Source organism: Stylophora pistillata, chromosome 10 (genome assembly GCF_964205215.1).
Source record: "Stylophora pistillata chromosome 10, jaStyPist1.2, whole genome shotgun sequence".
Lineage (NCBI taxonomy): Eukaryota > Metazoa > Cnidaria > Anthozoa > Scleractinia > Pocilloporidae > Stylophora > Stylophora pistillata.
In genome coordinates, this window is record NC_142528.1 from 4,521,458 (window position 1) to 4,547,997 (window position 26,540).

General features: G+C 38.1%; 3 protein-coding genes across 6 annotated transcripts; all 3 read right to left on the reverse strand.

Moving 5' to 3' along the window:
• Positions 1 to 1,656: 1,656 nt before the first annotated feature.
• LOC111342262 (pyroglutamylated RF-amide peptide receptor-like) lies at positions 1,657 to 5,885 on the reverse strand. Its single transcript, XM_022949319.2, has 4 exons — positions 4,915 to 5,885; positions 4,124 to 4,394; positions 3,246 to 3,500; positions 1,657 to 2,897 (listed from the first exon to the last, which is right to left on the reverse strand). Exons 1-4 carry the CDS (start codon positions 5,040 to 5,042, stop codon positions 2,541 to 2,543), a joined length of 1,011 nt encoding a protein of 336 aa, XP_022805054.1. The 5' UTR covers positions 5,043 to 5,885; the 3' UTR covers positions 1,657 to 2,540.
• Positions 5,886 to 8,192: 2,307 nt separating this feature from the next.
• On the reverse strand, positions 8,193 to 11,988 carry LOC111342261 (QRFP-like peptide receptor). Its single transcript, XM_022949318.2, has 4 exons — positions 11,810 to 11,988; positions 10,953 to 11,223; positions 9,911 to 10,159; positions 8,193 to 9,331 (listed from the first exon to the last, which is right to left on the reverse strand). The coding sequence occupies exons 1-4, from the start codon at positions 11,926 to 11,928 to the stop codon at positions 8,924 to 8,926; spliced, it is 1,047 nt and encodes a 348-aa protein (XP_022805053.2). The 5' UTR covers positions 11,929 to 11,988; the 3' UTR covers positions 8,193 to 8,923.
• Positions 11,989 to 17,720: 5,732 nt separating this feature from the next.
• LOC111342263 (neuropeptide FF receptor 2-like) lies at positions 17,721 to 26,540 on the reverse strand. 4 transcript variants are annotated; one of them, XM_022949320.2, is made up of 5 exons: positions 26,428 to 26,540; positions 20,984 to 21,126; positions 19,760 to 20,030; positions 19,274 to 19,540; positions 17,721 to 18,606 (listed from the first exon to the last, which is right to left on the reverse strand). In XM_022949320.2, exons 2-5 carry the CDS (start codon positions 21,109 to 21,111, stop codon positions 18,133 to 18,135), a joined length of 1,140 nt encoding a protein of 379 aa, XP_022805055.2. In that variant the 5' UTR covers positions 21,112 to 21,126; positions 26,428 to 26,540; the 3' UTR covers positions 17,721 to 18,132. The 4 variants fall into 4 exon arrangements, with proteins under 4 accessions (XP_022805055.2, XP_088592836.1, XP_088592837.1 ...); XM_088736710.1 differs by lacking the exon at positions 26,428 to 26,540 and adding an exon at positions 23,890 to 24,649 and having other exon boundaries at positions 20,984 to 23,625; XM_088736711.1 differs by lacking the exon at positions 26,428 to 26,540 and having other exon boundaries at positions 19,838 to 20,030; positions 20,984 to 24,649.

Sequence of the window (26,540 nt, forward strand, 5' to 3'; positions counted from 1 at the left end):
CATGCATTAAAGCATCACATGCAGCCAACCAGCCTCCAAAGTGAGCATGTAAAGATAAAATAAACAATTTTTAAAAATCGAGTTTCCAGATGGGATTTGAACCTACGACCCTCCGTGATCTAGTCGGATGCTCTAACCACTGAGCTACAGGAGACTCTATGGTGAGCAAGGGTCAATTAGTGGGTATTGACTGGAACCGCATCACGGTTATCATTAGTAACATTTATTAATCATTAGTAACATTTATTAACATTTTAGTTTAACATTTTATATAAACCGCGGGGAGCGGTTTATACAGTGTCAAGAAGGAACCGCTCGACCAATCATATTATTGGAAACTCTTTGCTCAGCTCTGAAATTATACTAAATATATATATATATAACAATAGAGTCAGGTCAGCGACGTCAGTAGTTGCTACTGGTAACACTGTAACCCAGTACTACCTGCCGCATGGACGTGTGGTCGGCGTCTAAACTGGTCTCCCCCACTAGTGTACACTGGTGTGGTGGGTGGTATGTCACCCTGCAGGACTAAAAACAAAACCTGTTAAAGGGCGGATGAGCTTCTTACGAGCCAACGGCCAACATGCACAACTGGTATCAGCTGGTAACCAGACCAGCCAAGAGCTCTTCTTTGGCCATGAAATGTTGAGGTCAACCAGCTGCGATTCTACTGGTGGACAGCGCGTGCTCACCTACTGGGACCCGGTGTGTGAGCTGGTAGGATGGAGTGAGCTTTGGTGGGCCTGCACAACACACCTCTGCTATATGATTTGCAGTTTGTTTTGAAGCAACACTATCTCTCCTAAGTCCTACGGCGACAGGGATTGGCGACGGGGGCAGGCGAAGGGTGTCGCTGGAAGCCCTCAGTCAAGTACCTGCACGTTACCTCAGTGTGATGGCCGTTTTGTTGCAGATCATGGACAACTACAGCTTCGTGTCCTACTGTGGTGACGGAGCAGTCGTTTTTACGGGTAGCCTACTCCCCCCTCTCTGGGAAAGGGTCTAGAAAAAGTGACTTAAAAAAGCTTGTCCTTAAAAAGTAATAGCCTGCTGGTTCGCCGTGATCAGCTGGCCACCCATCTAAATGCGGTAGAAGATATAGTTCAATTAATTTTACTCTTGGTACATGGAGCGGTTGCTATCAATGCCACAGGTGTCCAAAAGTTTGCCACTGTTATATTGGACTAGTGAGTCATCTCAGAGCTCACGACTGCAAAGGAGAATAAACATGACTGTTGTATGCTTCAAAACCTGGATCTGTCGGTCACGACAGCCAAACCAAAGAACAACAAACAACAAATATATAACAAGATAACATGCTTCGAGCCAACAGAGACGCTGCGCCAAAAGGATCGAAAAGGATTCGCAGTCCGAACCTCGATAAATAATAGGAGAAGAAATGTGGCACACGGGGACGGACAACTTCGAGCGAAGGAAGACATATACTCAATAAAAAATCTAAAAAATGAAATAAAAACGTTTCGGTCCGAGACCTTCATCAGCATATATATATATAGACGAATCCTCATGTGAGTTAAATACATTCTAATGAGTTAAAAAATGTCGAATTACTTGACGTTTTACTTGCAAGGAAACTATTGTTGTTGGGGTCATTTACCACTCGCTTGGCGAATTAACAAGAGGTATCAAGACTCAATACTTTTCTTCTTTTATTCTCTTCTCTTCTATTGTTGCTACTACCTTCTACTACCACAGCTATTTCTCTTCTTCTTCTAACTTCAGCGAGGAGTGCCTTCTCATTTAATGTAAAAATCACAGACATGTTTGGGTTAGCTGACCGTGGGAATTTCCAAAACAGGATATTCAGTGTGTGTAAAACTCAAACTAGTTATCCTAACCATAACAAGCGATTAAAATGTCTAGCACGGTAAGAACTGAGCCAAGTTCAAGCACACACTAAAAATAAATGATCAAAACTATAGATTCATCAAAATAACAACGTAAACGCAAAAAGGCGAGACTTAATAAAACAAAAGATAAACCTAAAAATACTCGAAATATCAATCCTTGAAAATGCTCTACAACACTATACAATGTATCTCAGGACACTAAGTTTCTACAACACCACAACAACAATTCACTCAAACACGGTTAGTCCTGTTTCGAGCTATGTGTTATAGTCTATTAAATGAGCAGACAGTCTGCTATATAAATACATACAGATGTCGTTGAAGAAACAGCATAATCTGAAAACTTGGATGAAGAGGGGATTAAAAAGCTCCTAGTAGACTAAGTATTCTTGAGATCGATACAATGAATATATGAGGTTCATACATTTTGAACTGCGGAATTAGATACGTATGATGCACGATACTCGCAGCAGAGAGCGCTATTTATGCAGCTCTATTTATGCAGCGCTATTTATGCAGCGCTATTTATGAAGCATTCTTCATTAGGAGCCTACGCATGTCCCACAAAATATATTATGGAATAACAACCTTACAGTTTCTCATCTCCCGTGATGATGTGGTTATTAAGATTAGAGGACTTCGTTACGATACTTGTCCCTTGTGTTTTTACTCGTTGGGGTTTTCCCATGTAGTGTGGGTTGGGTTAGTCGCGCTGTTGGTTCCGCCCAGCTTCTGGGGTTCCGTTTCAGCATGAATCCTGTTATTAGGGCGGCAGGAGCAACAGATGGTGCCTTTAATCTTTTCCCTAAATCTCTGGTTAACCAGCGCGTATATGAAAGGATTGATGGCAGAATTGAACATAATCATTGTAGACGCAGTGGCATATGTTACGTCGCCAAAGGAGTGACTGGGACTAAAATAACCCAGGAAGAAGGTGGTCGAGTCTGTTAGCCAACTGACTCCGAAAATAACACTGACAAGAATCACCATCAAAGTCACTCGTTTGCGAACCTTCATCACTCCCTAAATGAAGAGGTCAGTCAAGTTCAGTCCTAACCAGTATTTCCAATGAGTAATCGCATTAGGATTGTAAAAAACCACTCTCGATTTTGGTTATGACGGACCCAAACACCTAGGAATTATGTTATTTGTACTTTCATAAATCATTTAAAGCGCACTTTAAATAAAAGATAGGAATATGGGTTTCAACTCTGCATAGAGTGAATAATTGCAAGGTAACGTTGAGCTTCTTTAATGCATTCTGTTTCAGGAAAAATTAAAGAAGCCAAAAGAGAAACAGCAGTTCTTAATCATATTGATTTCTCCAACAAAACAATTTCTTCAAAGAAGTGTAAAAACTACTTCACCAACCTGTTGCATGTTGGTTTGTTCAGTAGAAGCATTTTGTTTGAACCACAAGGTGTACACCACTCTGGAGTATAATACAAGCATAATTGACACTGGGGAAACTCCAAGAACAAGCCACCAAGTTATAGCAAAAGCTTTTCCCATCCATTCTGCAGGCCAGAACTGAGTGCAGAAATCCTGCTGTTTTTCAAAGTTCTTGACTAGAAACTCAGGGGTATTCATGATCACTCCAAAAATCCATGAGCAAGGTATGAGCACCTGAATGAAAAACGTATAAAGTGGTTAAAGGGCCCTAGTCACCCTTAATGCATTGCGCGCGGAAGCAGTGAAATCGGCCATTTTCGATGCCATCGATATTCTGACATTTTTACTGTCGTTTTCAGATTGCATTGCATCGGTGCAACTAGCCTTCTTTGGAGTGAAAATTTATCATTGAGAGTTAGTTGAACTATTACGTAAGAAATTTGCAGGTAAATTTTTGGACGTGCAACGTCAGAATTCCCGTATGTAAACATAAACATGGGCGTGGCTCAGTAGGGCCCTTTAATGTTTAACATTTACGTCCTTGTTCGAAAAAGTGTATAAATTTCGCTGGAGCTTCTAATAGCTAGGCTTGTCTTTATTACATTGTGTGCACGGGTGAATCGTGATGGACCTGGAATCAATTCGACCGGTCCTGGTCAAATAACGCTCCTTTGGACAAGGTCAACTGTTGTAGCTCGTTCGGGGCATTTGGCTGTTTGAAATGTTTTTATTTTCTTTGTCGAGTGATTTTGTCTTTTTTTTTTGGATAGAAATACAGATTGAAAAACATCTAAGTAAAACAGTTTTTTTCAAGTCTCAAAAAATCTCTAAAATGAGTACGAAGCTAAGCACCAAACCTTGATTTTTTTAGTCGTTAGTTTCCCTTTATTTCCGTGAAGATACATCACAGCATAGAAGCGTTCAATTGCGATGGCAACCAGAGTGAAAACAGAACAAGCTCCTCCGACCCATGCCAAGTTCCCTCCAGTTAGAAGTCTGCAGAAAACGTCACCGATGACCCCATCTGGGTGAGTGAAGGCGTGGATAAAAATATACTGCGGGATGAAAAACGTCGCCACAGTCATATCTGCTACAGCAAGGTTTAGCAGAAGGTAGTTTACCGGAGTCCTGTTGAATACACGCGAGTGTTAGTGAAAATGTAGAGGGGTGTTTTGCGAGTCGAATTATTGTGATTATTTGGACCTTTTCCTTCTGCAACGATCATTACATGAGTAGAACGTCTTTCATTTCATTTATGTCTAACACCTCTGCAAAGGTCCAATCATTGCACATCTCTGATGAACGTAAACGCTACAAATCGAATGCTATAAATTTTACCGTTATTGTTAATTAAGGTTTGAATTTTGCTGATCATATAGAATTTTGTATTACATCTTCATCATAAAGACTAGGAAAATCAATTCGTCCTTGCAAAGATAATCATCTAAACCTGTATATTCGTGTATACTAGGTATGGCAGGATATGTAAAGACTCATATATAAGACACGATGATATCTACCAGAAGAGCTCGTGCTATCTTAAGTTCCTTTTGAAGTCTAGCTAATGCAAGATCATTTAAGGAGTGAAAAGGACTTTAGTTTCTTTCATCAAGTTCGGAAGTTCGGAAGTTCGGAAGTCATTTAATACCTCATGTCTTTATTTTTCAGTATGACGGCGCAGACGAGAGAGTTTCCAGCAATATCCAGAAGTGCCAGCAAGGAATGAACAGCAGTTACAGCTATCTGTGCTGATTCAGAGTCCGTGTAAGTGGCCATAGCGAGAGAAGCCTTTACAATTTATACTCCCTGTACGGATGTAGATATACAGTTTCTGGCATTTAGATGATGGATACATAAACAAAAACCTTTGAGGGTATTGCGATCGTGCGCAACAAAACTACATCAAAAAGATTCAAGCTATTAAAACGGGAACAAGGGAAATATTTCAAGTAGCCACCAAAAACAATCGATTTTTCTGAGCCAATCCATATCGGCACTACTTCAGAATCTTAATGCAAAGGAAACGAGTGAGAGAGAGGACAGTTTTTTTTTCCTGAGATACCTGTTTTTTCTGGTTTCTTTGTTTGCTTGTTTTCTATTTTTTCTTTTTTCTTTAGTTTGTTTTGTTTTGTTTTTCTCGATCTTTTAACAACAGCTTTCGACCCTACTATTTTTATTATGAGTCCTCAGGTGGCTTACAGGAAACTGAGTAAGTACATGGCAACATTGTCCTTTGCCTAAATATCTGTTTTCCAAAACTTTGCCTATGGAAAACCAAACCAGGAGTACCTTTTATTTGCTTTTTCTTACACTCATTCAAATCAACCAGGTGCGAAGTTTATTGAACAACCTTTTTGTTAATATACTATTCTTTTTCAAAATTAACTTTTTGTCCAGCGTTTATATTTGGTCAATATTCCACAAAATTTTTGTCGTATGGACTCCGCCAACGTTTGTGCACGAGCAATGTTTCTGTAGCCTCTTTAGGTCCTTTTAAGCCGAGTGAAATCCAGTTTTTGGATCATACAACAGTATGGTTTTATACTTTCATTCAGCTTGGTTAATCTTGGCATTAGTCTTGGATTTTCATCACAAAAAATCTAAACATGAAAGTTGGAATTTTTGCCGATACGAAAGGTTTTTATCACTTTGATGATTACAATTAACATGACAAAGTAGAGCTGATCAGCCAACAGCGTAAGGCGACGACTGCCATGATATTGAGAGAAGTGTCAGTGAAATAAAACATGTTCATTTCAACTCCTTAGTTCACAAAAAAATTGCAGTATAATTAATAACGACGTCTACACTAAGCCATTGTAAGATCTAAATAATTTTCAATGTTGAAGCACTTACCTTGGAATAAATGTATACGACGATCGCTACGATCTGTGTTGCTCTATTCGACAGGGTAACAACTAATAACAGCTAATCAGGATACGTATGTTTCCAAAGTGTATTAGCCTTCTGCACTTTCATTATTAGATGTTTTTACAAATTTCATTAAAAAAAAGTAAACGAAAGGATACAGAGAGCAAATGTATTGCATTTGCTACATTATTACTCAAATAATCAAAGTTTGCTTTTCGATCTCACGTTCGACTTGTATATCCGTCAACTTATACTTTAAGTCGAATGGTAGTCCTTATGCGTCAACGAAAAAAAGATAATCCACATCCTGTAGAGATTGAGATGGATTTTTCTCTGCCAAATCTATTGGTCAGGCACATCTTTTGCAAAAAAACTAGACAGAAGCTTTAAATTCTTAATACACCCACGGTCCTTATGGCATATTTTTTCGAATCGTAGTTTCAGCTAGGGGGTTGATCATACTTACAACTTCGATAGTCGTTTATAATCGACTCACAAGCATGCCCTCCTTTGTTGCCTCTGCATGACGAGATGTTTTACCGAATAAATAAAGAAAAAGGAGTGAATTCAGGGTACTGTTCCTTTTCTCCCGCAGCATTTTCCAATTTTCTCTTCACCTAAGCCCTCCCAACCAATTTTCCATGAGTGCGTTGTAAAGTAAAAACAAAAATTATTTTGGTACTGTGTTTATTAAAGTAAATCCAGTTTTATAATCGTTTTGTTTATTTTATGTGTTTTTTTTACCTTGAGAATCGCGATTGAAGTTGACCGAGTAATATGCGGTTTTCATAAATTCGATACAGGGGGCCATATTTGAAGAGAGCACAGGGGGTAATGGAGACTTTGCCGAAGACAACTTCGTTTTTGAAACAAAGCATCAGCACAAGCCACAGGACGAAATCCCACGTTTCCGCATTTCGTAAATGTGACGGGAACATAGAGCTTCATATTTCCGCTACATTTACGTCTTGCGGAAACGTGTTGTACCAAGTCTTGGCGATTCTATCAAGTTTCCGTTATGTTTCCGACACGGAAATGCCAAGCAATGTTTCCTTCATATTTAAGCGTGGACGTTTCCGCTGCCGTTTGTTTCCGTTGTTTCTGCAAACGGATTCTTAATATCCTTGTTGAATCTTTGTCATGACGGAAAACAAACCGATCATGATTTTGGGCATGATTTTTACTATTTTGACGAAATTTATAAGGCAGGAAACTCCACTTAGATATCGATGAACAACTATCGTGAGAAAGTTTGTATATGAATTAGTAACTTCGGCTTCGGATACGACGACTTGCAAAGTATTAAAATTGATTTTAAAACGTAGCATAAAATCGCCACTTTACTCTTCTCTATGTATATATTCTTGTTCCGTAAGCAAGCGCTAACACAGCGCTAGCGACTGCGCAGACTCTGTAATCAATAAAGGCGCGTAAAGGGCGTTGATATTGATGGTTATTATATAGTTCCTGGATCAATATTGAAAGAACTACCAAAATATGTGAAATATTTGTGTCTGATCTCTCATCAGTGAATAACCGAGTAATTTGGTTGCTTCTTCGTAAACTCATTAAGTTTCTTTAAGAATTTTTGCGCGGTGAATTTGACGGACCTTTAACGTTAACGCGCAGTTAGCTAGTAAGAATCCCCAAATGAGCGCACAGGTTCTTTGCCAGTTAGGCTGGGGAAATTAAAATATAGGCAATTCAGGCAATTTTGTCGCAGGACCTGGTTGAATAATTTGAGATAGCTTGGACAACTTGGCCAACTGAGTCATTTGAGGCGGTTGGCCATGGGTGTCTTAAGGGGACTGGATAACTGGAACTTGTTGGGTCATTTGCACTGATTGGGTTATTTTGAGATTACTTGGTCATTCATGTTGGCCAATTGGGTCATTGGCCGCGCGTAACCTAGGGCAAACTTTACGTAAATCCAATATGGCGGATTTCTCTGAGCCCACCGATGAAGAACTAATATCCTCGGTAAAAAAAGCACTTAAGAATAACAAATCGTCATTGCAACAGAGAATTGTGAATGGGAATAAATTTAGGGATCTATACATCACGTTTAATGGGCTAAACCATGTTGCTGAGCTAGTTATGAAGGAAAAAACTTTGGAGGGATTCCAGAGAGACCGAAGTATTAAATTGGTTAACTATATCCAATGGTACAGCGTTGGATGATTCCAGCGAAATGTGCCATTGATCACTTGCTTTCTCCTCGAATGAGCAACTGCACCTGTGCATGGTCGTCTTCGGTCTCCCTCTGACAACACGTAAAAAAGTGGTTCGGTTCTGTTGTTACCGCAGCAACGGAAACACGAGTAAACGTCGCCAAACCGGCAGCGGAAACACATGTTACCCGTCGTGTTTCCGCAACGGTTTCACAAATTTCTTTCGCGTTTCCGTTTACGGATTGTTGAAATTTCGTCCTGTGCTAGCTACATCGTTGGTTTTTTTTTTTTGTTTTTTTTTTCTAGTTAAGACGTGCACGTGAATGGGAGACTAGTTTTCAGCTATCATATTATTTTTCCGCATCATCGTCATTTAACCTTGTATATCTCCAGCTCTTGGTCTATGTCCTTGGACACGGAGTTGGTTTGGTGTTCATTGTAGGTTTATCCTAGAAGATTTTGAGGAAATCCATATGCCCTAACATATAATCTTTTCAAAATCTCAGATAATTTTACGGCTGATCCCAAGTAAATTTTCAATTGACAAGACTGCCCCGAGGAAGGCCTTTGATTAAATTTTCAATCTAACATAATTTTTTTCTTGTCAGATCCCCGCTAGTTATCTGTTCTTGACACATGGAACAGAGTAACATCGCGATGGCTCAAAGACTGAATTTCTCCCTGGATGGTCGAGGCATTAATCCCTGAATTCGTCCTCGAGGTTTCATTGCCTCTTCCCATTGCATGAACTCTGTTACTGTCAGTACCACTACCATAGCAACACAACAGAGCTTTGATATGTCTCCTGAAACGACTGTTCACATAGGCGTAAATGAAGGGATTAACGGTCGAGTTGCACACGACCAAAACAATGGATATGACGTCAGCTGCGTCACCAAGATTGTGCTTGGAGCCGAAGTGTATCATGGCGTAGATGACGAGGTCTGGAGTCCAACAGAGTCCGTAAATGATACTAACTGCAACAACCATTTTTGTGACGCGCTTTCGCACTCTCATGACACCCTAACGCGTAAAATTGGCAAAAGATATTTTCAGTTAAAAGATGCTTTGATTTTGATAATAGTGTCCAGTGTCAATTTGAAGAGTTTCTGCGGAAGCTAATTCGCTAAAGCCGGTCCTCCTCAGTTACCCTCCCCCCTCCTCCCAGGAAACTTAGGAATTTATAACGGTTTCATGACGATGTATACCACCACCTCTATAGGCGCCAGATCTCCTCTCCATCGTGAAATTTGTTTTCGGGTTTACTCTCGAGACTTCTTAAAAATCGGTGGCAATTTCAAGCTATTGTTAACTATTACAGACAAATAGTTTATGTAAACAGCTTTAAACTGAAGCATGTTTAGAGTTAGTGTTCCACTAATTTCGCTGAGTAATCAGTTGTTCTTGAGTTCCCCCATCAAATAAGCACCGCCATTTAAATCATATTATATTTCATCCTGGTCTACTGAATCTAATACGCCGGCAAAAACAAAAAAAGAAAACATTTTGCTTAAAAATTTTCTCACACACTCTAGCTCTCAGGGAAGAGCTTGAAATTTGGCAGGCATACGATATCAATTCGATACGTTGTATTTTAGTTACCTGTTGAGTTCCATTAACACGCTCTTCGTTTTTGATCCACAGAGCGTAGACAACTCTAGAGTACAGGCCAGTCATTACCAACATCGGCAGAACTCCAAGTAGAACAAACCAAGCTACACTAAAAGCCTTGGGCATCCATTTCTTAGGCCAGTATTCCATACAAAATTCGTTTTCTTTATCGAAGTAGGACGTCAAAAAGAGAGGCGTGTTTAAAATCAGTGCAGAAATCCAAAGAACAGGAATGATGATCTGTAGAAAGATTTCCAAACCAAGCTTTAATAAAAGTTTTATAGTGGCAGATCCGGTGACTTGAGAACTTTTTACTACTTGTCTGAAGCCAAAACTCTTGCAACAAGATGGCTTGCTACTGCTTGGTAAGAGTTATCTAAAACGTACTCATCTTGAAATATTTCTCAGCTTAATTAGGCTCTGCCGTCAAATAAGAAAATGCTTTTTTCAGAAACAAACCTTGGATCTCCACCTTCCTTTAAAATATTTCTGGATCTGTTCCTGTTTTTCAGGACAAGAGAGCCACAAATGGAGAATATCAGATTTCTTTTTTCGGCGTGAGAAACGTCGCACTGTGAATGATTGACTCTGGCCCACTAATCAAACAAACAATAGATGAAACAGAGTCCCGTAACATCAGTGATTCCGTGAAAAGTTCTTTATCCGGTGAAATTTAGTCGTAAACGTAGTTGCAAGATAAAAATAACAAAATCGATGGCATTAGTGCAGAAAGAAGGGCGACAAATTTAACAATTGAAGGATTTATAAACCTTGGTACCTGCGTCGTACGTTACGTCATTAGCTGAGAAAGTGATAGAGAAGATTTAGATTCTTTTCATGTTTGTCATAAGCTTTCTTGGGTAGCTCTTTTGTTATGTTTATTTGAGTACTTGGTACAAAGACGGTAAATGGATTTTGATTTGCCTTTTCACTTTGTACAGAAAATGAATTTTTTCGTTTAGGTGCTAACCTGCATTGAAGTGAACTACAATCTCAATTTAGGGGTATCTTAAAAAAGCAACAGCAAACTCACTTTAAGTTTTCTATGCGTCAGTTTCCCTGTATTATTGTAAGGGTGCATTACAGCGAAGTAACGCTCAAATGCGATAACGACCAGACTAAAAGCAGATGCAGTCGCTCCTGTCCACATGAAGTTTCCACCGGTCAAGAATTTACACAGGAATCTTCCTAAAATCCCGTCAGGATGCTGAAAAGTGTGGATCAGAACGAACTGTGGTGCTATAAACAGCGCTACCAGGATATCAGCAAAAGCCAAATTGACCAGCAAATAGTTCATTGGTGTTCTAGAAATAAACGTGAGTTTTTTCAAGTTCCTCTCCGTCTCTTAAGTTCACATGTCTCAAATTTATATTTACAAATCACAAAATAAAGCAACGGAACACAACATATCTTTCATCTTTTCAAACGAGAAACTACATCACAGTTGGTTTTAACTGCTTAGAACTAATGCTCCTTTCACAGGAAATACTGATATATATTCGTTCCTTAAGAGGTGATTGATAAACTTATAGATAAAAAAGATAAACGTTTATTGGATATCACCGCTTTCCCCAACGGCAAGTCCCTACTTCGAAACTTGATAGACATAAAGAAATGAAACAAAAATGCTGAGAAGACGACCTTTTTACGTTTAACTCAAAGTAAATATATCTTTAACGTAAGACATAGATGTTATTGTTTGAAGTGTTTTTTCTTTCTTGCTCGTTGCTACGGTTTTCTGAAACACATGTAACTGGATCTACCAAAGGTAATGAAACACAGTTTGGTCTCTAGAAAATTCGATTGATTGCAGAAAACGTATCTCAAAGAAAATTGCTGTAAGTTCAAAGGAGAGAGAAAATCGACTACTTCTTCTTATTATTGACTCACCTCATGTCTTGGTTTTTAATTATAACAACGCAAACCAGAGTGTTCCCCACGATATCTGTGATTACCAGCAAAGAAAACACCGCAGCGATCGCAGTCTGGGCTGAATCGGTCAACATCATGGATTTACCTTCTCTTTTCGACCGCAATTTTCACCGAAAAGTCAATTCTCAAAGGGCATGAAATTCATGCTCCTGAAAAAATTTGTAATTTCAATTCGTAATTTCCTTTCTTTAATTTGTTAGAACAAACCTCTTTAAATACTTGATTGTTGACAGACGTCGAAAATATACCACAAACTTAAATGTGATTTTGAATTGCACCTTACCGGCCGTAGAGTCCAAGTAGGTCCTTACTCAGGAATTAGGAGTTCAATGCACATATAAAAACGTCCTTTATCTCGGAAGATCGGGAGAAATTGATTTATTAGCTACGCAATTCAACAAGCGTCAATGCTTCATTTGTCAGAGTAAAACCTTTTTACAATAAACACTACAGACAATTTATTATCTCAGTATACACAATGGCTGGTGTCATACAGGCTAAATCTCCAAACCAATCAGAGGTGCGTTGAAATATACCTACCTTTTATACCGACCGGACTGTACTTAACATAATTTTTAATGGAAAAACTCTTTGTTTCCAAGAAAATGCAGTATTGGCGGTTTTATTGACTCAGAATTCAATATTCAGAATTTCAAATACCAGAACGACATCTCTGGATTTTTAAACTACAAAATAGAGCATAGTTGGTATTTCAAATCTTCACTGAATGGTCTAACAATTTTTTCGAATATTGATACGACAAAGATACGGCGTCAGCTGTTGTGTTTAGTAGATAACAGCTCAAAAAGGCCAGAGGAATTATCCAAAAGAAAAATTAAAAAAATAATTTGAATTTCAGCCATAAATAATAATGTAATTGCCCTGTACATTTCTTATAACCCTTGAAACCTACTCCAAGCTAACTTTTATCAAATGAATATAGGAGCGAGAGTTAACAACAGGAACTAACTGCATTTTTTCATGAACTCGCGGAATAACTTGTCACTGTGATAAAGGATATTTATCGCAACTTGAACGGTTATTCCTGAGTATCAATCTCGGAAAACGAATTACGCGAAAAGGTCATCCTTGAACGGAATCTACGTTTCATGTACGTTAGCTATGTATTTATTCAATTGAAACCAATTCACTCTCGGGTCGATCAATAATCTCTCAAGAATATTATTTTCCACCACCATCAAAAAAAATGTATATAATGTCATTATCATAATATCATTTCTTTGCTTCCATTGTTCTTCACGTCAAATAAAACAGACACCAAGTATGGCGCCTATATAACAAATTTTAAGTGTCTTTATGTGATGAGATGTTTGCGCAAAGAGGGATATCAACAAACAGATGTAGATTACGTTCTTAGATCAATTGTTTTACCTAAACTAACATATGGTTTACCCAAAACCCCTCCTCAATACCTGAATTAACAACAGTCCATAATTTTCTACAGCGCTGCTTTAAACGCAGACATATTTCGTACCAAATTAATATCATGATTTAACAATTACTCCCCTCAGGTTCGGTGAATAATTGTTTTAGTATAATTTCAGAGCTGAGCAACAGAGAAGTTTCTAAAATCATAACATTTTAGTAACATTTTTTAACATTTTATTTTAACATTTTTTAGTATAATTTCAGAGGAGCTAAGCAAAGAGTTTCCAGCATTCTGATCGGTCGAGCGGTTCCTTATATGACGCTATATAAACCGCTCCACGCGGTTTATATAAATGTTTAAATAAAGTGTTAATAAATGTTACTAGAATGTTAGGATTTTAGAAATTTCTCTGCTGCTCAGCTCTGAAATTATACTAAAACAATTATTCGCCTCAGGTTCGGTGAATATTGTCGAATAATCCCCTCGACTTCGTCTCGGGGATTATTCGAAGATATTCACCTCGCCTTCGGCGAATAATCGTTAAATCAAAACCGCGTGGAGCGATTTATATAGCGTCATATAAGGAACCGCTCGACCTATCAGATTGCTGGAAACTCTTTGCTCAGCTCTGAAATTATACTAAAGTGTATTGGAAGAAGTTGATCGCACACTATTCAAGAAGATCTCCAGTATGCCCGGTCACCCTCTGTACCCTTCTGTCCCTAACACGAAAGAAAGCTCAGCGCGCCTCCGAGTTCCTGGTAGTCAACTCCCAAGGGTTAATACCCAGCGTTTTAAAAATAGCTTTTTTAATAGGCTCTTTCAAATATAGAGTAGCTATCTAATGTAATGTCTTATATTATGTAATGTTGATAGACTTGTGATTATTTTTATGTAAATTTTCTTGTTTTAGCATGTATTTTTGCTTGATAAAGACCTATTATTATTAAGAATATATCAACAAAGTTGAAATGGTAAATTGGCCACCGTTACGGTTATATTCAAATTATTTCGCTACCCCCACCGACGCAGCGCCAAACAGTTTCTTTAGAAACTATCAGCCCTTAATATTATTAAGACCTATTAAAGTGACAACTGATTGAATGAAACGGAGAATTCCAATTCCGTTCACGTCCTTGTCCAAAGGAGAGTTAGGCAGGCTTTTAAATGTTCACAGGATGCCAGTTGGGGCTAGTTCTACTCGAAAAGTTAAACAATATGGTTTACACAAGATAACTTTTCACCTGGTTGTCGACATGTTATGGATGCGAAGATGAATACAACAAGTAACTATGAGTGTGGCTGACCCCGAACGTTGCACTTGCATCCGAACGAGTTTCGACGATAAAAATACTACCGTTGTTATTCGCAAGATCAGCACTTTAATCTTCAGATAACAACTTAAGTTCCCCTTTAAAAATGTAAATTGCCAGAGGGTTAAATTGATGGAAAACTACGCATCACACTTGTGATAAGACAAAAACATGGCCACCCTCGTGGTTGAGAGGTCACCTGGCAAATTAGTGACAACTGCTGACCCTACTAATCGCTTACTACAGTACCGCTGTAGTAACAATGAGAGTCTGAGTTTATAGTCAAAATAACTTCGGCCTGTTAATTAAGTGCTGCCCTCGCATTAGTATCGCTTCCACAAGTCAAGAAATTAATACGCGCTGCCGAGTTCTGTGGCAAACAATGATAGCCAAATGAAAACATGGACCCTTCAGAAAGTACACTTTGGGAGCAATTCAAGAAAAGAGCTGCAAAAAAGAATTAAAACACAACCAAAGGAAAGCGCGCACCCTGATTGCTCAATTCAGCGTCCGCTAGTTTCCCATGGGTGTGCGCTGCTGACGTGAGCAAAAGCAAACACTAGTTTTCCGTGTGCGCTTGTTTTTTCTGGTCACGTAATATTTGTTAAATTATAGAAAACTCTTTCGCTACAATGTATGAATATTATGTTATAAAACAAATATTGTATGCTGTGGTGTTTACCATTTGGTAAATATTACTATGGCAGAAATCGCACCTGAGAATTAATATTTTGGTCCTCAATTAATAAAAACACTCAAAATACTTTCAAAGAAGCGTAGGTGTATCAAAAAATTACTTTTCCCTCGAAGAAAGGATATATTTTAATGAAGCACAGCGTTGTCAAAACTTTTGTGAAGGCGTGACTGGCATCCAACACACCTTTTTATAGTAGTACACACTGACTATTGCATTGACTGTTGCCTTCAATTCAGACTTTGATATCTAAAAAAAGCCAAAGAAGAAGAAGCAATGGAGTTCTTGACATGTGATGGTGCGAAGATGTATACAGCAAGTAACTATGTGAGTCTGAAGGTTTGTGGTACACACTGAGTAGCCCATAGACGGTTGCCTTCAATTAAAACTTTGATGTCTAAAAAAAAAGCAAAGAGGTTTGTCTTCGCCAAGGAAATTAAAATCGCGTAAACTTTTAAGTGCGTTTTGGCTGTCTTTAATGTATGGTGGTGAAGTTTGTCGAAATAGCTGGAAATAAGTTCGGTAAGACAACTACAAGCTAAGACAATAGGTCGACCTCGGTTGTTAGGTTAGTGGACTCTAGATAAAATTTAAATACGCGTTCTAGCAGTGATGATATCTTTAATGTATGGTGATGAAGTTTGTCGAAATAGCTGGAAATAAGTTCGGTAAGACAACTACAAGCTAAGACAATGGGTCGACCTCAGTTGTTAGGTTAGTGGACTCTAGATAAAATTTAAATACATTTTTGTCGCCCTATTTTTATTCAAAACTCAAGTTATTAGTAGAGTAGAGTAGACATCTATATTTATACAGTAGAGTAGACATCTATATTTATACAGTAGAGTAGACGTCTATATTTATATAGTAGAGTAGACATCTATATTTATACAGGATAGGCCCTTCAGTGTAGTAAACACTGGTATCAACGGGTATCCTGTTACCCTCCCGTCCCACCCCAGGGACGGACATCCATCACACAGAAATCTCGTGCGTGGGAAATTAACGTCTCCTGCCTCTAACCCTGCAGGAGACGGGACCTCCATTTATTCTTCCCTATCCGAGAAGACTAGAATATCTAACCATTTCTTGATGTTATGGAAAGGTAGCATATTCTTCTCAATTATTTCAAGACCCTGAGTGTTGGTCCGGCCGGGGCTCGAACCCTCGACCTCCAGCGCTCTATCTATTGAGCTAACCGGGAGGCGAGTTTTAACTCAAGTTTTAACTCAAAAAAACTATTTCGCAATGACTTTTTAGAAAATGGCGTCATTAACGTATTTTATTTACTGCATGCCAAGTCCTCACAAGGCCTGCGTTTTCGATCGGTCTTTGTTCTTCGGACGAGGAAAAAGGAATGGGGTATCGGGGTGGTTAACTGTCCAACCGGAAACAAACTGATTTAAATTTACCCAAAATCCATACACTTTTCCGTGTAACTTACATAAAAATAGAACAGTAAAAGAGATTGTTGAGGCGAATTCTTCAGCGTTTTCTTAATTCCTGATAGATTTTCGAGCATGTTCATGGGGGTTCGATTCTTCCTCAGGCCGGATCCTCGGGTAACTTCGGAGTATATGCACAACTCGTACACCACTCGGAAAATCTTCGGAGTTGTTTTAAATTAAAACAGGCCTTGAAAAATTCAGGGATCTTCGGGTAACTTCGAAAACCCTCAGATAATCTTTGGTTAATCTTCGGAGTATATTCGGAGCTCGTACGCTCTTCGGAAAGGTAAGCTGAAAAACCTGTAAGGTCTGTTGAGGAGAACTGAGGGAGGCCTGTCTCTAACGCAAGAGCTTATCGCTTTCATTAAGCGGTGCTTTCCCGGAATTGAAATTGAATAAATGGCTGACTGACTTAGGCATTGAATAAAGGCTGAAAGTCTCTAAAGAAACTGTGGTGCTGCGTCGGTGGGGATAACAAGGTAATTTGGTTATATCAACTAAGTTTAAATTGTAAATTGGCCACCATAACGAATAAAAAGGCTGATGTTTCGAGCGTTAGCCCTTCGCCATTCGCTCTGACGTAGTTGTTAGACAGTGCTCATACTAAAACTACAATTGCTTTTGGGCTGGGTTTTAACAATTGATACCTATCTATTTCAATGTGAATAAATTTTGTCATACCCTGTTTGTTACGCTGGCAATGAATTTACATTATATATCCTTACAAATTACCTCGTTCTCTGACTGACATAACGCTCGAGTCTGACCGGTTCGCAATACTGACTGTTTTCGTGTTTTCGTGCCATGCAAAATATACCTAACGCCATACAAACCGACTTGAGAATAGGACTGTCCGCATTATGGCAACACAAAAATAGTCTAATAAACAATATAAATCACACCACAGTCGAGGGGTCTTTAGCCGTTAGTTAACTTACGTGACTTTTGTTGTTTTGTAGCATTAGCGAGGCGGCTGGTATTTCACATGAAAATCTATGGTTTTGCGTAGTTTGAACCACAAAAGTCAAACAATGTTTATTTTATTTCATTCTTTTCTTATTGTTTGTTTGACTACTCATTTATTTTCTGCACTGTAATTCCAGTATAATGCTTCATCATTTTGCTCACTTTTATGCTCAAAATTATTCCAGCATAATGTGGACGACGCTACCTAAGGGTTTGGATGTCAATACAAACTACGACTCTAATTGAACTGCAAAAAGGAACCATTAATTATTCTTAAGATGACCACGAGACGTATCAGTGAGCCAAATGCAATTACAAGTACTTTAATTAAGCAATTACATTCGTTTCTTCTAATCACCATAAACTTGCAAGCTGGCCCATATCAGCCTTGCAACACGAACGGCGAATCTTGCGAGATTCGAGACGGCGAACAAGGCGAGCCTGCGAGAGGTCTGCGGGCTGAGCTCAATCTAACTCCAAATTGCTTCAGTATCTCGGTCCCTCCTTGTTTGTTGGCAGAATGCAACTTGTTGTTCCAATTTTTGTCCCTCCTTTTGCATGCCACCTGCAGTGGATACTGGACTTCTCGTTCGCGGTTTGGTAGATACCATAGTAAGTTGTATGACAGTGTCATTGGGATCATTGGTATTACTGGTTGACTCACTCAACTCCCCAATTAGGTTTCTGCAGGTCTTTCCGCAGCATAGCAGACTTTTGACTTTACTTTGAAATTTCTGATTAACGAAGACGTAAATAAAAGGATTCACAGTAGAATTGAATGTGACCAGAACGATACTTGTGATGTAAGTAACATCTCCATAGTTCTGCGAAGGACTGAAGTAGTTCAAGGCGTAAATGATCAGGTTTGGTAACCAGCATAAACCATAAATTACACTCACGACCAGTACCATTTTGGTGACACGTTTTCTCACCCTTATCACGCCCTGAAATATACAGAAAATAAATACGTTTTACCTTCTCATCTACATCACGTGTAAAGAGCATCGATATCAGATAACTCGTGTCATGTAAATATCGCAGGCTTAAATTTTTCAGAAGGGCATTAGACTATGTTTTTCGCAATCAAACGACAGCAGTTCAAAATGATTGGAACTGCTATAATTTCTGAGCGTAATTTTCTGTTCAAGGAATTACAAGAAGCCTCATATTTTCGACTGGTCTGACTTTCGAAGTCGTTTAGAACTCAAGGGGCACTACAAGGTGGATCTTTCGAGTGAGTCCTTCGTGAACTAACACTTAATTGTAACTCGCCTGTGGGCTTCTTTTTTTCTTACTTTCTTTTCTTGAATTCTATCTTGAGTGGGTACCTATCTTAAAATCCACAAGAATTATTGAACCCAGAAAGGGTAGAACCAAACTAATCCCAAACTATGTATCCTTCACGCCGTGTCATTATTTGCCTTTGACGTCAGTGGTAAACTGTAATGAAAACAAATCCTGAATCATTTTTGGGTTGGAATTGGCTTCGATACGCAACAAAAACTGACAAATGCAGAAAGAGATGTACCTTTCAAACGCATCGTCATATGCTGGAAATTCATAGTTAATGGGTTAGATTATCATTTAGTCGAGAGAGTGTGGAATTAATACCTGCCGAGTGTTTTGTGTCATGTTTTTTACAGTACCATCCTCTTTTTTAAACCAGAGCGCATATACTACTTTGGAATACAATACAGTCATCAGCACTATTGGGATAAGTCCAGCAACAAAGAACCAAATGGAGCTATATGCCTTGGGAAGCCAGTCATGTGGGTGCCAGTATTCCATGCAGAAGTTTTTTTTTTTGTCAAAATGTATTGTCAGAAATAGAGGAATGTTGAGAAGAATTGCACCGATCCATGATAACGGTATGACGATCTGTTGATAAAAAACGAATTATGAGATAACTATATAAACAGTTTAGTCAAAAATGTAAAACGTCGGAAGCGAAAAATGCCAGAAAAATGAACGCAATCAATTAAACCACAACCCTTTCTTGATGTTGACTTATGAAAATAATTAATAATGGTAATTGAACTAAGTGCAATTTGGTCTGAGACTATACGCGTGAGTATGCGCACGAGTATGTATTTCTACCTTTAGTTTATTGTACGTAAGTTTCCCTTTGTTTCCATAAGGATACGTCACGGCGTAATATCGTTCAAACGCAATTACCACAAGTGTAAAGACTGATGCAGCACCGCCAGTCCAAGTAAGGTTTCCCCCAGTCAGAAGCTTGCAGACCCATGTTCCTGCTTGTCCATCTGGATGTTCGAAGGTGTGAATCAAAATAAAGCGCGGCGCGATGAACGAGGCCACCATGGCATCTGCCACCGCCAAGTTTAGAAGTAGGAAGTTCGTGGGGGTTCTGAAAAATCATTAATAATAATATCATTACCGGTAAATTGTTCAACATCATTCTCCTACACTTTATACTGACCACAGTTGACATGACTTCAGACAGTAAGTCTGTTTAACACTCCAAATACACCATCACTAACCTATTACGGTCAAATATGGCACTAATATGCTACATTGCAGTGAATATGTACTTCTCCATTGTCTCTTCCGTAATATTTGGTTAATATTAACGTCACTCACCCATATTTCCATCAAAACTACAATCTAACGTATTATGTTTACTACAAACTGGACTTCAATATCAATCAAAAGAATCCGAATAGCTAACATAATAATGACCAATCACGTAACATGATAAAATTCAAAATTTTCTTGTTTGTGGTTTTTTTTGGAAATGATTAACCAGCTATGGTCTACTTCTTGAATGGAAACCTTACCAATATAGGAACAGTGACTCGAGTGTAATTTTTGGAGAAGTATCACTTAAATCATGAAACTCGTGAATATCACATAAACGTTGCAATGAAAATATCTAGTTGGATGAATTTGAAAGTATTGCTGGTAGGCTATTTTAGGTGAGCTGGTTTGGGAAAGTTACTGGGAACAAAAGGCGAAAGCAGTAAAACGCTGCTAACTCCAGACCTCCCCCCCCCCCCCCGTAATCGAACAAGATCCGGTCTCCTTGACCCCCTTTTCAGTCATTTTCTATCAGCTAACTCGAACCCATTTTAACTCGAGCCATCTTCTGCTTCCTTTGAAAGTTCATCGAGTTCAAGCTACCAGGGTTTTACTGAAGCAATCTACTCATCTTAAAATAGGTATTAGTTGTGAGCAATATTGTAAAATAACTCATGTAAGTGTTACAACAGCCATTGGTTGTTTAAGTTACATTTTGTGAAAAGAGATAAACCGACTATGAGTGAAAGCATTCGAAGTCACAGTGTAGTCTTGGCGAAATACCTCATATCCCGGTACAAAATAATAACCAGAGCCACGATTGTGTTACCAATGAGATTCGTGCTGACCAGAATGGATAGTATGGTAGTGATCCCAATCTGTGCTGAATCTGAATCCGTGTACAGCGGCATGATTGTTCTGACTTACTGTATGGTAAATATATCATATAACAAAGGTACTTAAAAAAAAGGAACATACACAAATTTTGATTATGTCTGTAAAGTGACAAAAGACGACTGCAGCTTAAGATTTCAAAGGAAATTTAAGAAACATTCCCACGGCCCGAAGTGTACAAGACTATTCGTTCTGTTTGATCATAATAGCAGGTAATTTTTTCTGCTCATTTGAAAAGGCAAACAAAATGTGGGACTCCTGAGTATGGACTAATAAGTATGATAATGTTTTACCCAACCTTCTTTGGGGCTCAGAGCGCATCTTCTATTCAAACCTTTTTCCTACTGGAAGATAATCTTGCACCAAAACGAATGTGGAGTGAAATTGATAAAAAAAGGTAGGTGGTAGAAATATGTTTTGCTGGTTACGTCTGTAAACTTTTGTTTTGTTTTGTTTTTTTGTTTTGTTTTGTTTTTTTGTTTTGTTTTGTTTTTTTGTTTTGTTTTGTTTTTTTGTTTTGTTTTGTTTTTTTGTTTTGTTTTGTTTTTTTGTTTTGTTTTGTTTTCTTGTTTGTTTGTTTTGCTTTTAGTTTTGCTTTCAGTTTTATTATCATTGATATTTTTAGTCATGTTTTCCATGTCTTTGAGAACAAAAAAAGAGTTGACCTGAAATCAAGTCATGTACGCAGTGAAGAACACAACTTTCTGACTAGATTTCAGACGGAACTTATTTTATATAGGTGATGCATACTTTAACAATAGTTCTGACGGAATTAGAAGAAATATATACGGAAGAATCTCGTGCAGCCACGATGTAAAGCCGAAGAAAACGATAATTCATTTTTATGATTATTTCGTGAATTCCCCAGAACCAGTCCTCATTACACTTGCGTCGGCAAAGACAATAATCATTTTCTTGAAGGACTGATTTTAAAACATTCGCTACGCCAGATTGCTGAGCCCTGAAATAAATCGAAGCACTATCCATGCAGGTATTATAAACGCGCAGAGTCTCTCAAGGAAAGCTTGGTATCTCACAATTAGGACTGTTAATATAAGACAAAAAGTGCGTTACATTAGAATAACAGACTCACCCAACTTTAGCAGTTTTCATCTATTTTTTAACGTTATTGTTGTACACTCACCTACTTCATAACTGAAAAGTCTCGATACAGGGTGCCCTTCTTTTGTTCTCGCTAAGTAATAAATTACTTGTAATTCAGTTCAATTCATTATCATTATCAGAACTCTGTGGATTAATTGCACAAATAGCAGGCACGTTTTTATCTATCTATTTATTCATTTTTTGTCATTGCATTTCCTGCTAATTTTCAGGTTTCATGACAGCATAATTTTTCCTTTTTTTCCCAATCTTTTGACCAATTTAACCATTCGAGGAATGCAAAACACCGACTATTTTTAGACAAAAATAAGTCTGATAATCGATGGCTGTAGGTTACAATTATTTTTAAATCGCACATTTATTATGACAACAGATGATTTACACCGCAAGGAAATGGCGAACAAACTAAACAGTAAAGTAAAAACAGCGATCACATTTCACAAATGCATGAACACATGTTGGAAAAATTGCTCTTTCTTGGCTTGGCCCCGGAGATCGTTTCAATCCCCAATGTTACAAAGTAAGCCCTACTCTTACCTTTCCTAAGTTTAGTATACAACTGGTTCAACAAATTTCTTATTAATTAAACAAGTCTTCGGCGAACTTCCAAGTGTGTTTTGTTACAGTATATCTCTCTCTGCGTATAACAACTGATTAAAATAAGCAGACAGAAACTTAGAGAAAAATTTATAGCAGTCGACGTCTGGGAAACACATCGCACTTTTCTGAACAGAAAACTAGTTACAATGAATATTGACAAATTATCTTTGAGCTTCTTTAGTATCCTGAGCCCACGAGCTTTGAGGGAGGCGGCATAATGTTAATATTGTAGATCAATAAATAAGACTGTAAATAACTGTAAATACTGTGACAGTTAAAAAGGAACGCAATTTCCCTTAGCAAGTTGTAAGATGACAACCTTTTCTTTTCCTCACAGATTCTGATCTCGAGTAAAGTTCTTTTCGAACTGAAATAGTAATCACCTCCTACCGCCTTTTGACTCTTTCCTAAATTATATCAGAGGACCTAAGAGCGTGACCACAAGAAAACCGGGCAGGGAGCGATAAAGCTTAAATTACCGATCGTATTCCTGAAACTTTCACCTCCCATCTTTGTATAAAATGAAATTTTTTTTAATCGTTTCTGAGATTTTTCGACATGACACACCGAGGAGTGCCAAAGTGGTGTTGATGGGGAAACGCAGAGATCGTAGCAACAGAGAGAGGATTAAAGCAAAGAAAAGTTCTAGAAGGAATTGAGTCCCTACGACAGAAACATCGCGGAATGAGAGTCCTTAACAATTTTGACCACGTTGAAACATGGAAACCAGTCCTCAACTCCTTCATTGATCATGAAAAAAGACTGTAATAGGCAGTGAATTATCGCAAAAGTAGAAGTACTTGACAAACCTCAGACTACATTTCCCGCGCAAAAGTAGAAGTACTTGACAGACCTCAGACTACATTTCCCGCGCAAAAGTAGAAGTACTTGACAAACCTCAGACTACATTTCCCGCGCAAAAGTAGAAGTACTTGACAGACCTCAGACTACATTTCCCGCGCAAAAGTAGAAGTACTTGACAAACCTCAGACTACATTTCCCGTGCAAAAGTAGAAGTACTTGACAGACCTCAGGCTACATTTCCCGCGCAAAAGTAGAAGTACTTGACAGACCTCAGACTACATTTCCCGCGCAATTTGACATCGTTTAAACGTCGTGTAATGATCACGAAACATCATGTGCGGTCACCAAGCTGAAAGACTAAACAATCCGCCAGCAATTAAACAACATTTAAACAACCTGACGGAGACCAGTAAAACTGGTCGAAATGTCGGTTTTAAAGATATTTTAACCTCGGAAAATCTCAGAAACAATTAAAGAAAATTTTAATTTTTAAATGACCGATTTGGCTCAAACTTGGCACAAATGCTAAGTGTCACGAGTTAACAAATGAATGAAAATAATAGGTCAAAATATTTAATTCCCTGGGAGATATGGAGTCCCCCTAGGAAAATCCCCCTTTCCTGCATTTTTTTGCGTCATTATGAACAATTATTGGATTCAGTTTTTGTGATATCCGGAATAATCAAGGTCGAGGTAAGTGTTCTTAGCCAAAGCCGAAGGCTGAGGCTGACAACACTAACCGAGACCTTGATTTTTCCGGATATCACAAAAACCGAATCCAATAATTGTGTTATTATACATTGTTTTAAAGAAAATAACGCTAAACACATTATCGCAGCGAACACAGTTTATTTTCGAACACTTAAAGATGTACAACTGTGTGGTAAACAAGTTTTCACTTGGGCTAAATTCCTTTTTGTTGTGTGGTTCCTGGATATTTTTCTATTTAAGGTATTCATAGAACAGTTCCTTCGCTTCTTTTGTCGATCTTTTAGTATTTTCCTAATCTTTATCTTCAAGTCATTTCTCAATTTCTCGCTCGGTCGATGAAGCGAATCGAGAAGCCATTCTTACTTCGCTGTCTGTGAACTTGTGCTGAGAGGAGACCAATATATATATATATATATATATATCACCGGCTTTTTTGCTTTGATATTGATGCTGATTTTTGGTTTTTTTTTTTTTGTTTTGTTTTTTTGTTTTTCGGTGAGCCAGCAACTATCTCAAGCCTGACAAATAACAAGATAACAAGTCGAATATTTTGGTAGCCGTAAATCTTTGTTACATTTTAAACTTTGCAGACTGGAAACACAACATGCCAAATGAATACCAAAGTTGACCGCTAAATAAAATTGTAGGCGCGATGTGATCAACGATGACGGATTGCCCTTTTGATTTACATCAACATTTAGAGCATCAAACTATCTTTTTGCCACTAACGCATATCAAGTAAGTCGATAAGTATCACGTAGTAAAAGACCAATAATTTTGATCGATCTTTCCGAGAGCTCTCACCGCGTTTAATATTTCAGCAAGGCAACAAAGCAAATCGAGCCTGGTACAGTGTTGACACAATGGCTACTTATCTAACAAATGATATCAAGCCAAAAATGGCAACTGAGGCCCCACAGAGACATGTGTGTACTATCAAGTTTCTTCCTAGATTTCTTTTGTCAAAAAGTTCGACTACATGCGCCCTTTATGTTCATCATCAACTGCTGCGCTTTCTCGAGAATAATCCAAATATGGCAGCGAAAAAAGTTCTCAAAAAGGGCTCAGCTTGCGCAATTCAAAGATTCTCTCCTCGTTCATGTTTAAACGATACTCTCTAAGGAATTCCTTGTAAATTTCAAGTTATTGTAAGTTAATAAAACAAACATGTGGTTTAAGGGGGTTTTAATGATCAGACCAAAAAGCAGTAGGAGTTAGATGTAAATTTCACGTCAGCATGGGTTATGAAATCAGTTGCCCCAAAATGTTATTACTGATTTTGAAAGTCCAGTGATGGCTTTTATTGCCCATGTAGAAATAAAGATCAGAAGCGGTTGGTCATCGGAGATACTGGGCCTTGAAATACCCTCATTTGTAGACTTGGACTTGGACTTAGCCGGATCAGATGGAAGAGAAGGAAGAGGTTTCTGAAAACTTATTCTTTATCGCCTTAGCTGAAAATTCATTCCACTAGATAAATGAGGTTAGTGGCAGCTCCTAAATAAATTATTTATACAACAATGGTGACATTAACGTATTTCAATAGCATACGAAAAATTTTAAGACTGATTTCTTGCGAAATATGAGTCCTACATCATTTTCGAGAAAGCACAAAAATAGCAATTTCACGAAAACATTGTTCACTTTGTTTGATTTATCATGCCGTTAAGTATTCAGCTAACTGCTATTACTTGATCAACCCACTAAACCAAGCCAACAATGTTTGAGAAAAAGAATACGAAGTTTACGTGAAAGATAAAGGTGTACCGATGACAAAGTAATCCTCTGGGAAGGGATCGCATCTTAATCCAACAAAATTACTAAAACTTCCAGCTCAATTGTTTTACATACAAAATTGAACTGAGACTTCTGCTAATCAGGAAAATAACTTCAACAATGAAAAGAAAAAGGGAAAACGCAGCATGACTAGTTTCTGTAACTGCATCAGTAATTTGGGACGAATACAACATTTTAATAAGGAATTCAGTCTAAATATTCTGTCGTTGATGATGCTTTTCCAGAATTTTTTTACTTTAGTTGCGATCTTCAGTACCTAACTTGCTTGGAGACGGTGAGAAAATTGAAATGTTACTTACCGCTTTACCTGTCCGAAACAACTCTAGCAGGAAAAGAAAAAATTTCTAGCCTAATAGAACCGATGCAGTTTTGGCTTAAACTGTTCTAAAAAGTGGAGAGTTATTTTTATCAA

What these genes read in the sequence shown, in the direction of transcription:
- LOC111342262 (XM_022949319.2), bottom strand. Translation starts at nt 5,042, where the DNA reads ATGGCCACTTACACGGACTCTGAATCAGCACAGATAGCTGTAACTGCT. An exon ending in CTGAAAAATAAAGACATGAG is followed by an intron (nt 4,395 to 4,914) that starts GTATTAAATGAC and finishes TGTATTCAACAG; the next exon opens with GACTCCGGTAAACTACCTTC. An exon ending in AACAAACCAACATGCAACAG is followed by an intron (nt 2,898 to 3,245) that starts GTTGGTGAAGTA and finishes CTCTTCATTTAG; the next exon opens with GGAGTGATGAAGGTTCGCAA.
- LOC111342261 (XM_022949318.2), bottom strand. Translation starts at nt 11,928, where the DNA reads ATGATGTTGACCGATTCAGCCCAGACTGCGATCGCTGCGGTGTTTTCT. An exon ending in ATTAAAAACCAAGACATGAG is followed by an intron (nt 11,224 to 11,809) that starts GTGAGTCAATAA and finishes GTTTATTTCTAG; the next exon opens with AACACCAATGAACTATTTGC. An exon ending in TGACGCATAGAAAACTTAAA is followed by an intron (nt 10,160 to 10,952) that starts GTGAGTTTGCTG and finishes ATCTTTCTACAG; the next exon opens with ATCATCATTCCTGTTCTTTG.
- LOC111342263 (XM_022949320.2), bottom strand. Translation starts at nt 21,111, where the DNA reads ATGCCGCTGTACACGGATTCAGATTCAGCACAGATTGGGATCACTACC. An exon ending in ATTTTGTACCGGGATATGAG is followed by an intron (nt 20,031 to 20,983) that starts GTATTTCGCCAA and finishes ATGATTTTTCAG; the next exon opens with AACCCCCACGAACTTCCTAC. An exon ending in TTACGTACAATAAACTAAAG is followed by an intron (nt 19,541 to 19,759) that starts GTAGAAATACAT and finishes TTTTATCAACAG; the next exon opens with ATCGTCATACCGTTATCATG.